Source organism: Apodemus sylvaticus, chromosome 9, assembly GCF_947179515.1.
Source record: "Apodemus sylvaticus chromosome 9, mApoSyl1.1, whole genome shotgun sequence".
Taxonomy (NCBI): domain Eukaryota; kingdom Metazoa; phylum Chordata; class Mammalia; order Rodentia; family Muridae; genus Apodemus; species Apodemus sylvaticus.
The window spans coordinates 26654068-26668313 of NC_067480.1; the positions used below are offsets into that span (position 1 = coordinate 26654068).

General features: G+C 51.1%; 1 protein-coding gene across 1 annotated transcript in view; it reads right to left on the reverse strand.

Moving 5' to 3' along the window:
• The window catches only part of Efhd1 (EF-hand domain family member D1), a 46168-nt gene extending 36762 nt beyond the window's left edge, over positions 1-9406 (reverse strand). The window contains exon 1 of the mRNA XM_052192311.1: positions 8979-9406. Coding sequence (XP_052048271.1) covers positions 8979-9283 — 305 coding nt within the window. The 5' untranslated portion in view covers positions 9284-9406. The remainder of the gene's footprint in view (positions 1-8978) is intronic.
• Between the last annotated feature and the right edge of the window lie 4840 nt (positions 9407-14246).

Sequence of the window (14246 nt, forward strand, 5' to 3'; positions counted from 1 at the left end):
CGAGCTATCTGGGTTCAAACTCCAGGTCTGCCGCTTGCAGGCCAGCCCTCTGGCTTCTCTGTGATTCCATTTCCTCGATGTCCCGTACCAGCTTGCTCCTGGCAGCCAGTCAGAGCGCTGAAAGGGAGGAATGAGTTCCCGGGTGCGCATGAGCACAAACTGTGCCTGTATACAGTAAGCACTTCGTATGACTAAGCACAGGGCATGGCTGGGGGTGGGGGGTGGGGGGCAGAACTCAGGAAAGCCTGAAGCACTTAGGGAAGGGCAGGGAAAGTCACTGCCAAGACCAAGTTGGGCAGAATCCAGGGCCAGCTTCCCCAAGGCCATGACTGAACTCCGCAGGCCCCCAAGGCCAAAGAGCTAGAGCTGTCAGCAGTGAGATATTTTTGGCAGGAGCTGTCCGAAGGCACAATGGGTATTCAGTAAGCAGTGTGGCAGGGGGGAGGGAAGAGAGAGACTGGGGGGTTGGGGGTTCTCCTGGCGTTTCACCCTCAGGAAGAGGTGGAAGGGCCAGCACACAACAGCCTGTAAGTCCTGAGCATTATCCCCCTGCTTCCTACAATCCCAGTCCAAGTTGGCAGTAGGCTGAGGGTGGGCCTGTGGCCTACCACTGGCCTTGGAAAGAGAGACCAGGCCACCACACCCACCAGAGATGAGGGTCACTACATTGGAATCAGAAGACTCTAGCACCGCTACAGGGGGCCCCTGCCACTCTACTAGGTCTCCACCCGGTTCCCACCCAGTCCCCAAGGCCCTGACTAGCCTAGGACTAGAAGGATAGGAGCACCAGCAGCCCAGGCTTAGTTCTAACCCAAAGGGCAGACCTTCATTCTGAAGCAAGGGATCCCAGACTGAAACAAACAAAACAAACACACACACACACAAACAAGGCCAGTGAGCAGTCTGAGCAGGGAAAGTCCTTGTCATGCAAGGCTAAAGACCTGAGTTCCATCCCCTGGACCCACATAAAAGTGAAAGGAGAGAACCCGACTCCACAGGTTTGCCTCCACACCTGTGCCGCACATACACCAAAGAGAGTGTGTTTATTAAGTAAGTGAAATGGCCCAGGGGTGAGGGTGGCTCCGCAGTAAAACACTTGCCCAGCACACACAAGGTCCTGGGCTCTATCTCCAGCATGTGGAACCAAGACAGACAGACAGACACACACATACACACAAAGAAAAAAAACCCACCCTCACAGAGGCCTCTAAGCCAAGGGTTAGGGACCTTAGCAACAAAACCACAGACCTCTATAGAAGGGACAGGGCCTATCTGTGTGGGTTGACTCCACCCACTCTCAGAGGCTTGACCCCCAAGACATACTTGGTGAAGAGAACAAAAGCTGAGGGGTGAAGGGAGTCAGGGAAAGGCAAGAAGCATCAGCGAGCAGTTCTCAAGGACAGAAGGCAGGCAGGAGTGGCTGAGGTCAGTCAGCTGGGACCTTCAAACCCTGAGGGGTGAAGTGGAGGGTTACCAAGACAGCTGACGTAATAACCCATACAGCTCCACACAGTAGCCAGTACTATAGACTGCCCAGAGACCTACCCATAAGCAAGAAGAAAACACAGGGGTAGATGCAGACTGCAGAGACAGACATTTGCAGGATATCCAGGAGAAAGAATTCTAAGGGCCACCCCTCCTCTTCATGATAGGATTCTCCAATGTCCCATTGCTAACCTCTTCCAGGCCTGCAGCAGAACCCCTCAGGTAGACAACACAGGCAGGTGCACAAGAATCATGGTGCATTATCTCACAAACAGGATCCAGAGGGACACACCCTCCTTCCTCACTAACAGAATCCCCATCACAGGCAATAGGGAAGGGGAGCTACCTCCAGCATGGCCAGACCCATTATGGTATCACCTTCACCTGGGTGGCCACTGGCCTGGATAGACCCAGGATGCAGGGCTAGCCTTTGGGAGATAACCGGGAGGTTGTATAGGAGATACAGCAGCTAGCACACCAGTTAGGATTTCCCTATCACAGAAATCTTTCCGGTTTTAAAAACTGCTTTGATCACCTCATTTCAAAGGATTTTCACTCAAATTCTCATAAGATAGGATGCAGAGGAGACGCTGAGAATGTGAAAGAAGAGACTTGGGAGGAGATGGGCAATTATGTATCTTCCTGCTAGAAACCAGGGCCCTTGGAGTAGGCCTGGAGCTACTGCCCAGGGATTTGGACCAGCCCTGGGTCCTACAAGAGAACACACTAAACCCAAGGTGAGTCTCTACCAGCAAGGGCTGGAAGGCAGAAGTCAGAAAGGCCTTAGCTTCCATGTATTTTTTTCCCTCTACTGTCTCTATCTTGTGTGTGTGTGTGTGTGTGTTCGCATGTGTCTGTCTGTGTCCTTGCACTAGGAATGGAATCTAGGGCCTCAAGCAGGCTGACTGCAACCATTCTACCATTGATTGAGCTACATACACCCTGGCTGCCCTATGGCAAAAGCCAATGCCCACTAAAGCTAAAGACACCCAGATGAGGCACCTACCCCATCTCCCATAAGAGGACACGCTTCACTTGTATGAAAAATCTTCAGCCAATCCAGAAGAGTTAAGGGTGTAGCCCCACGGTAGAGGGTATGCTCGGCACATGCAGGCCCTGAGTTCTCACCCCAGAACCAAAATGGAGAAAGAAAAGACAATCATCTATACTATCCCCCTTTCTTCCTCCTGCCCTTTCTCCTCCTAGGCAGACTACAGTGTGGGGGAGGGAGTTCTGGGGGGGGGGGGAGTAAGAAGTACACACTTCCAGTGTCCAGTGGCGTTCCAGATAGGGAATGTGGCCTTGGCCGGGGCATCATGACATCAGCATTTCGAATTCATAATAAAACAGCAACTTTGCTGCCGGCTAACATTCCCCTTCCCACCCTCTCTTTGGGGAGTTGAAACACAAGCTCTCGATGCAGGCCTGAAGAGATGCGGCAGCTGCAGGCTAGCTAGGCTGCTGTGCTTGGGCCCTGCCTGCAAGTGGATGTCCCCATTACCTTCCTTTGCCAGGGGCCTCTGGAGCAGCCAGGGTAATTAAAGTTTCCTGTCTAACCTTGACTGCACAGCCAGCTCCGATCGCGTTTCAGCCGTGTACACACACTGTAGGGTAGGTTTCTTCTGGGCCCTTCTCAGTCTCTCTTTAAAATCAGGCCACTATTATTCTGGCTCCGGCTATCCAGTGACACACTTACACGCTTGGAAACAGAGAGGCAACTAGCTCTGGCCAGGTTGCCGATGCCTCTGGCTTCCCACACTCATTAGAAAGTTGTCTTTCTTCTGCAGCACACCATTTAGGACTCGGGACATTCGACACCTACTCTAAGAACCCAGCAAACTCCCAGGCGGGAATATCTGCCTGCTCGTGCTCTCTCTCTCTCTCTCTCTCTCTCTCTCTCTCTCTCAGATTTTAAAGCTTTGAAAGTGTAAAACTCCTGTGCTAAGTCTCTTAAAACAGGAAAATCGAATATAAAAGAGCAAAGAATATTTGTCTGGGTGAATCTATCTAGCCTTGCTTCCTGACAGAGTGGGTGTGCTCTGTGCATGCTGGTCTAATCAGGTTACACCCTGCGAGGGGCCAAAAGGCGACATCAGAATGCGCATCTAGAAACTGCTGAAAAGTGAAAATCTGGCAGGCCCGGCTGAAGCCAGAGTACTCTTGGCACAGGTGGAGCTGTGCGCCTTTGGATCAGGTTTTTGGAAGGCTGGTCCACAGGGAGAGGGCTGAGGTGGCAGGGGCATAGCTTACTATGTAAACTGTAAGTATAAAATTCCCACCTTCCTAAAACTCAGGTCCTCCTTGCAACTGCCCCCCCTCATGAGTCTTCGCTTGTCTCTCCTGAGTTAAGTAGAATCCCCTTCCCTCCTTATCATGTCCACCCAGAACTTCATTCTGTGACCTTGGTTAGAAATAGTCTTTGTAGAGGTAATAACTTAGGATGAGGCCATGCTGGATTTGGGAAGAGAAGACAAGAGAAGAGAAGAGAAGAGAAGAGAAGAGAAGAGAAGAGAAGAGAAGAGAAGAGAAGAGAAGAGGAGAGGAAAAATCCCCCCCTGGAGCCCACAGCACAGGCAGGGTACAGCCAACACCTGCACTGCGGCCTTTCAGAGCTATGAAGAAGGAGGCATGGTTGTCTTCAGCTACCCAGGGTATGGGACTGAGTTCTGGAAGCTTCAGGGGAACAGGACACTGAGCCAAGGATCCACCCGCAGACCCCGGAAGGACCAGACTACCACAGCAGTTTATAGAGCAGGCTGTCCACAGGTCTGTGGTGTGGTAAGCATGCAGCCCATTCACAGTGAGATCCTGCCTCCAACAGCAGGAGAGGAAAACCAAGCAACCGAGAACCCCTCGGGCAAGGTGACTCATTAAACAAAAAAGGCAGCAGAAGTTTTTATGGGGACTAAATGACAGCCATGTGATGATCTAAAAAAAATCTGTGAAAGGCATAGTGGCTTATTTCTATAACCCCAGCTTAGGCTGAGGCAGGAGGATTGCTTTGAGTTCAAGGTTAGCTTGGGATCCAGAGTGAGAGGCTACTTGCAAAAACCAAAATAACCATAAGAAGCAATAAATAAATATTTGAAAAATGGGTGACTGAAACCAACCCTAAGCTGGCTGCCCAGAGGAACTCTCCTGGGAGTGGAACAGAGGCCAAGTTTGAACCTTAGAAACCTGTTTCCCAATCATGCCCCTTACAACCACCTATCCATAGTGGTCTGTCTGCCAGAAGGGAAGGGTAAAAAGCCATCTAACCGGTGACAAGCTGGTACACTCTGTGTTTGGGTTTCTGTTGTTTGTTTTTTAGCATGTTGCTTTGGGGGCAGAAGGGTGGGAAGGGGACCTGAACTTGCCCCTATAGACTTGCCTCTCAGGGTCAGAAGAGCAGAGAGTTGATTTGAAGGGAAGTCTGGGTCACAGGAGGCCCAGGCCTTGTGCAGGGTTTTCCTTGTCTTGCCCAAAGCTCTCTTATGGGCAAAGCATAAAACTTACAGGGCAAGTGGGTGTTCAGGAGGACCTGGACCGTTTTATATTTCCTTTCTTACACTATAGCTGTCTTCCGACACACCAGAAGAGGGCATCAGATCCCATTACAGATGGTTGTGAGCCACCATGTGGTTGCTGGGAATTGATCTCAGGACTTCTGAAAGAGCAGTCCGTGCTTATAACGGCTGAGCCATCTCTCCAGCCCTGTATTTTCTTTTTTAAGTCGTGCAGGAGGAGAGGGGTGTAGCTTAGTTAGTAAAGCACTCTTCCAGCCTCCACAAAGCCCCGGGTTTGATCCTCAGTACTGCAAAAATGGATACGGTAGACCTGGCACCTGGAAACTAGAGGCAGGAGAACCAGAAGTGTAGAGTCACCCTTGGCTACAGGGTGAGTTTAAGGCTAGCCTGACTGTCTCAAAGAAAAGAAAATAGCAATAGAGAGTCAATGGTGGTTCACATCTATAATCTCAGCATGTGGAAGACTAAGGCAGGAGCAATGCTACAAGTTCTAGGCCAGCCTGGTTATACAGTAAAAAAAAAAAAAAACAAACCGTCTCAGTAAATAAAAAATGTATTTTAGGCAGAGGAAAAGGAACCCTAACCAACTACAGGACAGGTGACATGGCCAGGCCAGAGCAGATCTGCAAATTGCCAAGCCCCAGTGACTCCGGCAGAAGGGTGGAAGGGGACTCAGGGCCTGCCCTTGCCTGGATAAAAGCAGCAGAGTGCAGGCACATAACTGTATGTGCGCACAAACACCAGTTGATGAAACAGAGGGAAGGACTCTGAGCCAGCTGGCCGCCCTAAGGCAGCTCAGGGTGCAAGGCGGCAGGCGGCAGGCTGCAGAGCGTCTGGGCAGGTGTGAGCGCAGGCACCTCTGGACCCTTCAGAAAGCGAGGTTGTATTCACACCTCAGTCAGGGCTTCCCGGTTCCCGCCTCCCTGGGTCCAGGCTGGGCAGGAGCTAAAACCAGAGTGTATTAGGAGAGTCTAGAGGGTGACAGCTCCTAGACTGGGTGGCCCTGGCCATCGGGGAGACACGGGATGAAGTTCCTGGAGCCTTAGGTATGGAAGATCCAGCCCCAGCACTCTGGGGAAAGACTGAGCTGAGCAGCCCCTGCTCCTCCTAGGCATGAGGAGCCTGAGGTAGGGAGGAAGAGCTGGGTGCAGGTGTGGGGAAAGGCGTGCATCCTTTACTTTAGAAAGTGGTAAGGCACGCGGCTCAGTCCTGGCCAAAGAGAACAATTTACCCCGAGCAACTGGCTAAGAGCCAATTAGAAATAGTAACCTCTCCCCTCCCCCCACACACCTAAAAAAAAGGCCACAGGAAGGCTGCTGCTGTGACTACTTTTTCTCACTGGACTTGTCTGGAGCAACTGTGGCCACACTTATGCCACTAAAAGGAGCCACCTGAGAGTGAGAAGAGAGGAGAGGGGAGGAGAGAAGAGAAGAGAGGAGAGGATAAAAGAGAGAAGAGAGGAGAGGAGAAGGGAGGGGAGGGGAGGAGAGGGGAGGAGAGGGGAGGAGAGAGGAGGAAAGGGGAGGAGAGGAGGGGAGGGGAGGGAAGGGGAGGGGAGGGGAGGGGAGGGGAGGAGAGGGGAGGGGAGGGGAGGGGAGGAGAGGCTGGCTTTAGGAAAGAAGAAATGGGCTGGGTTTATTGGTGTACACAAGTCACCTCAACAGTTGGAAGCCCAGCCTGGACTATAGAGGAAGACTCTCCGTAGGGGAGGGGGCATTGTAGACCAGGAGCTAGCCAGCCTCAGCTACATAGTAACTGACCTCAAGAAACCAGAAAGGGAGGGAGTCAAGACAGGAGATGTGGCTGTGTATAGTCACCTGTCTGCCTGATCCAGCCACACCTGAAGCAGGCACCGGACCTTTGTTTCAGGAACCAGGTCATTTCCCTTTGTTCATGCGGTTTTATTGCAGGTGGCAAAGGATCTAACCTAGCCGTCAGAAGGGCAGCTTGGCTTTGTAGAAACACCCCGCCCAGCCCAGTTTGGGTTGTCAGCTCTCCCAGGGTCTCAGCTTGCCCTCTGCCTTCCCCCATCAGCTTGATGCTGGGTCAGAACCTGTTCTTTGCCAGGGCCAACCCTGATTGGCCCCAAAGACCTCCCGACTGGATGGACCTTATTCCTCTTACACAGCACACCAACAAACTTAACCTTCCAAAGGGTGCTTCCCAGTAAAACCAAAGGAAGCTGGTGAGACCACAGAGCAAGGTGGAGGTGAATCTGCCAGGACTGGAGGGCAAGATCCGCGCAGCAGCCATTCCCGCGCGAAAAGTAAAACCCAAAGAAAGCTGCAGGGGGGCGCGGGGGTGGGCGGGGAATCTGTCAGACCAAGGTGTCCTCCCAGGCTTTCCCACCATCACCTCAGTCTCATTCTCTACTACCAGCTCCACCTTCCTCAGTTGCCCAAACTGGACTCAGAAGACAGAGGCTGGCACCGAGAAAGGATTGGAGAAACAGCCCGGATCATCGCAGGTGCTCTGCAGACCTCTGAGCGAGCGCGAGCGGAGTAGTGGAGGCGGTGACCGCCACAGTGCCTTTAAAATAGAAGCTCCTTGTTGAGGGCAAACACATTCCAAGCGCTTTTAAAGACGCCCAAGCATGACCTGGCCAGCGGCCTTCGCTCCCCCAGCCATTTTCCGGTCTCGGCCCAATTCTGGAAATAATATTAATAGCTTAGTGAGGCGCTTTTTTTTTTTTTTTTTTTTTTTTTTTTTTTTTTTTTTTTTTTGTATACTGACTACTTTGTGGCCTTAAAAGGCAAAGGTGGGGCCAGCGCGATGGCTCAGCCGGTAAAAAAAGCACTTGTTACCAGGTCTTATCACCTGAGTTTGATCCCAACCCCTGTATGGCGAAGGGAAAGAAGGGATTCTCACACCTTGTCCTCTGACCTCCACTAGTGTGCCATGACACTTCCTCACGCATGCACACTTGCACACTCACGGTAAAGAAACACGTGCTATGTGTGTGTACATATATATATATATATAGATAGATATAGATATAGATATAGATATAGATATATCTAGATATATCTAGATATATATATAGACTTCACAGTCATGGCTGGCTTCGAATTCCGAGATTGCCTCTGCTTCCCAAAACCAAATGGTGGGATTAGAAGAGAGTGTCACCACATCCCGCTTAGAAAGAAAAGTAACGGGGGTGGGGGGTGGGGGGAGGCAGAGAAAGAAGCTGCAGCAAGAGTCATTACTGCTTTCCCTCTTAAGTGGGGAAATGAGGCCAGAGAAGAGTCCTCTCACGTGACGGGCCACCTACTGAGTCTTTGTATGCCCTCCTCTTCTGATGGGCATTAGGGTGCCAGCAGCACCCTAGTGACTAGTGGCAGACAGCAGTCCCCAGCCAGAGGCATCTGCCACTCACCGGCTGGAGGGGTAACTGACTAGGCAACGCCCCCAGGAGACTCCTGCGCTCCCTCCCCACCCCGCCCCCGCACTGGCCTAGGGACGCCTATGTGTCTTCCGAGTTTAACGCAACCCTGTTCTCAGCCTTCGTTCATACCTCACACCCCTTACTGAAGACAAGGGTCAGCTGTTTCCTTTAGTTTTATAAGATAAAAGACAATCCAGCTAATTTCTCCCTTGAGGGATAAAATTAAGGCTGGCAGGTGAGGTGCGCCCCGGCCTCGCTTCCTAGAAGCTCCGAGCAGATCTCTGGATCTGTGGGTTGAGGAGGATGAGGGACCCGCCCTCGCCCTGGGGAGTAGGGGACTCCAGGGAGGGTGCTTTTTAGTGGGACCCTCTGAGCTCCGCCGGGGACAGAGGCTTCCTAACTCTCAGATCCCCAGCCTAACGAGGTCCCCCATAGCGCGCAATGAACTTGGTGCGCACGATCTGGCTGCACTTGGCCAGATGCTCAGTGCTCTCCTGAACGCCTGCACCTCCTTTCTTCACTGTCCCACTCGCGGCAGGGCCACCCACCCCTTGCCCTGTCTCGGATCCCCTGTTCTTCGGGGGCACAGGACGAGCGCTCACGTTTTGAACATCCTCTCCAGATCCTTCAGGAGGCGGCGGCTGAACTCCGGGAACTCGGTGTAGGGGTTGAAGACCTTGGAGCGGCGGGACCGCGCTGCGCCCTGGTGGATGTCCAGCCTGCGGCTCAGTTTGAGGTTCAGCTCGGAGTCTGCGCTGGCCGTGGGCGCCCGGGCAGGCGGTTCAGGCTCCCGGTGCCCGGCGGGGACAGCGCAGGGTGCAGGCTGGGGGCCGCCCTGGTCGGTCTCTGCCCGCATCTCAAGTCTCAACCGCCGCTGCAGCTTGCAGGCCAGCTCCTCGCTGGACATGGTGGCGGGTGGTGGTGATGGAACTGGGGTTCGCGATCCAGTACGGGGACGCAGAGGGTTGTGCGCTCCTTGAGGGCTCGTGGCTTTGTGACGCTCGGTGGAGTCGCTCGGGGCCCGGCGGTTGGAAAGAACCGCGGGTAGGCGGGGCAGGCGGGGCGGGCGGGGCGGAGCTGCGGCTTTAAGGAGGCGCGGGAGCTGTAGGACTGTCGGCTGAACACGGGACAAGCGGGTGTCTGCGCGTCCTGGGGGTCGCGTTTGCCTAAACCTCTCAGAGGCTGAGACTTAATGCTAATCCGTTTCCCATTCCAAACATGGACCCTGAAATCAACTCTGATCTTGCTCCCAGAATCGGCCCTTGGGGAACTGGGGGAACTGGGAGGTTTCGTGGTCCCTAGGAAGATTGGTAGTAAAGACTGGGGAGTTAAGTCTGGCAAACGTTCAGGCAGTTCCATTTCTTTCCAAAGCTCTCCAACCAGAGAGCTCAAGTCCTAGGACCCTCTGAGATGGGAGAACTAAGCGTGCCTGGTGACATCTACACGTCCCCAGTGAGCAGCCGTCGCCCTGTGTTTCTGGAGTAGGAGATGCCCCGGCAGTACGGGGTGCCTTTCATATACCATTGAAATGTTTCCACAACAAACTAAAAAAACACTAGACATAAAGTGAGAAAAACCTCCCGATTCCCGGAAAAAGCGGGGGGGGGGGGGGCGGGGCAGGGGGCGGGGGAGGGGGAGCAGTCGTGTTGAGACCAAAAGTAGTAAGTATCTTGACTGTTTGGATTTTTCTATTTACTTTTTTAACGTGACAGACACCACTGCGGAGGGTGGGAGGCGAAAAGGCTTGAAAATAAGCCAACTTTTAAAACGAGAGATTGAAGTAAAAACAAGTAGAGCCGTCATTCTCCCTAAGGAAGGCTGTGGTGCAAAGGGGGGTTACGTCAGCCAAGCATGGAGAAGCAGCCTGGAAACAATAATCAGCTCTGCTCCACTTTTTGTGGGCTGAAGACTGGGGAGTGTCTGTGGTGAGCCCGGTGGTGTGCACCTCTGAAAGGCATGAGTTGGTAGCATGCACCTCTTAGGGGGCTACAGGGAAAATTCAGCCTACCAGTGCTCTGATGAAAACGTAATTGGATTAGAATTCGATCAGCTGGCGTTGGGGTACACGCCTATAACCCCAGCACTCAGAAGGCTTAGACAAGAGAATTCCGGGGTAGGAAGTCAGCCTGGGGTTCATAGCAAGACTCTGTTTTGAAACAAAGCAAAAAAGAAATTAGTGGGGGAGGGGGGACGGGGGACAGGGGTATGTGTCTCAGGGGCAGAACCCCAGTGCTTAGCATAAAAGAGGCCCTGAGTTCAATCCCTAGCATACACAAAGTAAGATGCATCTTTCTAGCCGGGCGGTGGTGGCGCACGCCTGTAATCCCAGCACTTTGGGAGGCAGAGGCAGGCGGATTTCTGAGTTCAAGGCCAGCCTGGTCTACAGAGTGAGTTCCAGGACAGCCAGGGCTATACAGAGAAACCCTGTCTCGAAAAAACCAAATCAAAAAAAAAAAAAGAAAAAGAAAAAGATGCATCTTTCTTTCTTAATTTTTATTTATGTATGAGTACAATTATAGCTGTCTTCAGACACACCAGAAGAGGGCGTCAGATCCCATTACAGATGATTGTGAGCCACCATGTGGTTGCTGGGAATTGAACTCAGGACCTTTGAAAGAGCAGTTAGTGCTCTTAACCACTGAGCCATCTCTCCAGCCCTGCAATTTTTTATTTTTAAGGGCAGTTCAAGAAAATAAGTCATTAAAATAAATGCGCTTTTGGTGGGCATGGTGGCTCATGAGAGCCTGAGATTCTACTTGGAAGGCTGAGGCAGGACTTGGGCTATATTTACACAGTAAAACCCTCTGCTTCAAAGATCGAAGATCAAACAAAACAGTTATAAGGGGAGGGGGTAACTGTGAGGATTGAAACTCAGTAGCAGACCTTTGAAAACCTGGGTTTGAGTTTGTGTGTGTGTGTGTGTGTGTGTGTGTCTTTCAAAAGCTATTAGGGATCTAGTGAGATGGGCTGGTAGGTAAAAGTATGTTGTATGACAAAACTTTCCCTTGAGAGACAAAACATATTTATCTACTCTTCCTAGATAGGGAACCCGCAACAGACCAGGTATCACCAAAGTCCAACTTGGTAAACCAACGAGTTTCACTGGGGTCCCTTACAGGAGCAAAAATGACTCAAAAACAGCTGTATCACCAACGCACACCAAGGCACGCCCCAGCATGGGTGAATGCTCACAAAGGCTGGAGCACACTGCACAGCGGACAGGAGCTCAGCAGTTCACACTGCACAGCGGACAGGAGCTCAACAGTTCACACTGCACAGCGGACAGGAGCTCAACAGTTCACACTGCACAGCGGACAGGAGCTCAACAGTTCACACTGCACAGCGGACAGGAGCTCAACAGTTTGTTCCAAGTCTGATTCCTCTCTGCAGCTTTTCTGAGAGTGTTCTTTGCGGTTCAGCTGGTCTGAGTCTTGGTGCCTAGGCTCATCTGAGAGACTTCTTTGCAGCTGAGTTCTGTTTACTCGGGCAGGAAGGGGCCCAGTGAATCTAGTCGGTTTCAGGGAGTTCTTTAGGCTCTTTTGTTTTTACCTCCTGGCATACCGGGCTCTCATGCAGAACAGAATATTTTGATCTCGGAGGAGACCTTTACAATAAGGTGTTTGCTGACAGCCTGAGTTCTGTCTTTAGGACCCACCTTCTGGAAGGAGAGGAGAGCTGACTCCAGAGAGGTGTCCTTGGACCCTCACGCATGTCCACCATGGCAAGCACACACCCACCCACATGCATACACAAAATAACTATGTAGACCAGGCTGGCCTCAAACTCACAGAGGGCTGTCTGTCTGCCTCTGCCTCCTGAGTGCTGGGATCAAAGTATACAACAGCATGATTTAAAAGCTATTAGGCCAAGAATCAATAAAAAGGTTTTTGGTTTTTTTTTTTTTTTTTTTTTAAGCTATTAGGCAAAGCTGGAAAGACGGTTCAGTAATTAAAAACACTAGCTGCTCTTCCTGGGGTCCCTGGTTCAATTCCCAGCACCTACATTGAGTGACTCATAGCCACCTATAACTCCAGTTCCAGGGGATCCAACATCACTTCTGACTTTTGAGGGCACCATACACACATATCTGTGTGCACATGTGCACATACACACACATAGATGGATAAAAATTAACCTAAGAAAGGGAAAGAGAAATGTCATGTTGACCGTGAAGGAATATAGGAAAGTGGAAGTTTTTGCCTAGTAAGCATCTTGGTTATGTCAAGTTATGGCCACGACACGTCTATTTCAGTAATACTCTTCCGGAGTGGGTGATGAATGTCTCCATTTCACAGGGGAAAATCAGATAATTATGTTTCTTAATTATTTTTCTTCTCAATCTCTCTCTCTCTCTCTCTCTCTCTCTCTCTCTCTCTCTGTGTGTGTGTGTGTGTGTGTGTCCAAGATCTCAAGTAGCCTGGGCTAGTCTCCACCTTCTATTTAGCCAAGGATAGCCTTGAAGTCCTCACCCTCCTGCCTCTACCTCACGAGCACTGTGATTATAGGCCTACGCCACCAAGCACTGTGTAAAGCTTGTTTTAAGTCAGAGGCTTCTGGTCTAGTTTGTGTGTGACAAGCCATCCCCAAACTCAGTGGTTTCAGACAACATTTATTTTGCTCCCAAGTCTGCACTTTGGGCAGAGCTCTGGGGAGAAACCTCCAAACCTAGTTCATGACAATTAGTATATGCTAAGAGAAATGATGGGGCTGGAGGGATGACTGGGGTAAAGAGCACTGGCTGCTCTCGCAGAGGATCTCTGTTGGGTTCCCAGCGCCCTCAGGGTAGCTCACAACTGCCTGTGACCCCAGTTCCAGGGAATCTGACACCTGGCCTCCTTGGGCACCCCTCCCCCACCCAACCTGCATTCACACAGTTATACACATCTTTAATAATAATAATAATAATAATAATAATTTTAAATAAAATAAAGGACGAGAAGAATCCTGGGGCACCTTGGAGCTGACATTTAAGTAATGAGCAGCAGGAAGTGATGAGGCCTAACAGCTGTGCGCTCGCTCATCCCACCAGTCCTTGGAGGTGGTGAGCATCAAATCCTCTCCTCAGCTGCCAGCACACTGTCGTCCCACCCCCTCCCCACAATTGCATCCTGTCACTACTGACTAGCCAGACTTGCACCTGTGATGCTCCTGGCTTAGGTCCCGACATCCAGTGTAAGCATAATGTTTTTGTGCACTGTGTAAAGTTCTCACTTGTGGTATTCTTTTTTTTTTTTTTTTTTTTTTTAATTTTTGATTTGGTTTTTTTGAGACAGGGTTTCTCTGTATAGCCCTGGCTGTCCTGGAACTCACTCTGTAGACCAGGCTGGCCTCGAACTCAGAAATCTGCCTGTCTCTGCCTCCCAGAGTGCTGGGATTACAGGTGTGTGCCACCACCGCCCGGCTCCTTGTGTTATTCAAATGCTGATTTCTAGCCGGGCAGTGGTGGCGCACACCTTTAATCCCAGCACTTGGGAGGCAGAGGCAGGCAGATTTCTGAGTTCAAGGCCAGCCTGGTCTACCGAGTGAGTTCCAGGACAGCCAGGGCTATACAGAGAAACCCTGTCTTGGAAAAAATGAAAACCAAGAACAAAAACAACAACAAAAAGCTTCAAATGCTGATTTCTTTGCCTTCATATCTTGTTTCAGTCCAGACATGGCATTGTAATGCTCACACCAAGAATCTCCTGTCTTAAGTTTGTATAAAGAGTTCTTACTATTTATTCTCTGCCTTGTCAATAAATGCTGTTCTTCCTAAGCTTCCACTGGCCAGGGGAGGAGAGAGAGAGAGAGAGAGAGAGAGAGAGAGAGAGAGAGAGGAGAGATATTCAGGTGTCTCCCATGAGGATGAGGAGATGAGAAAACACCGTGAG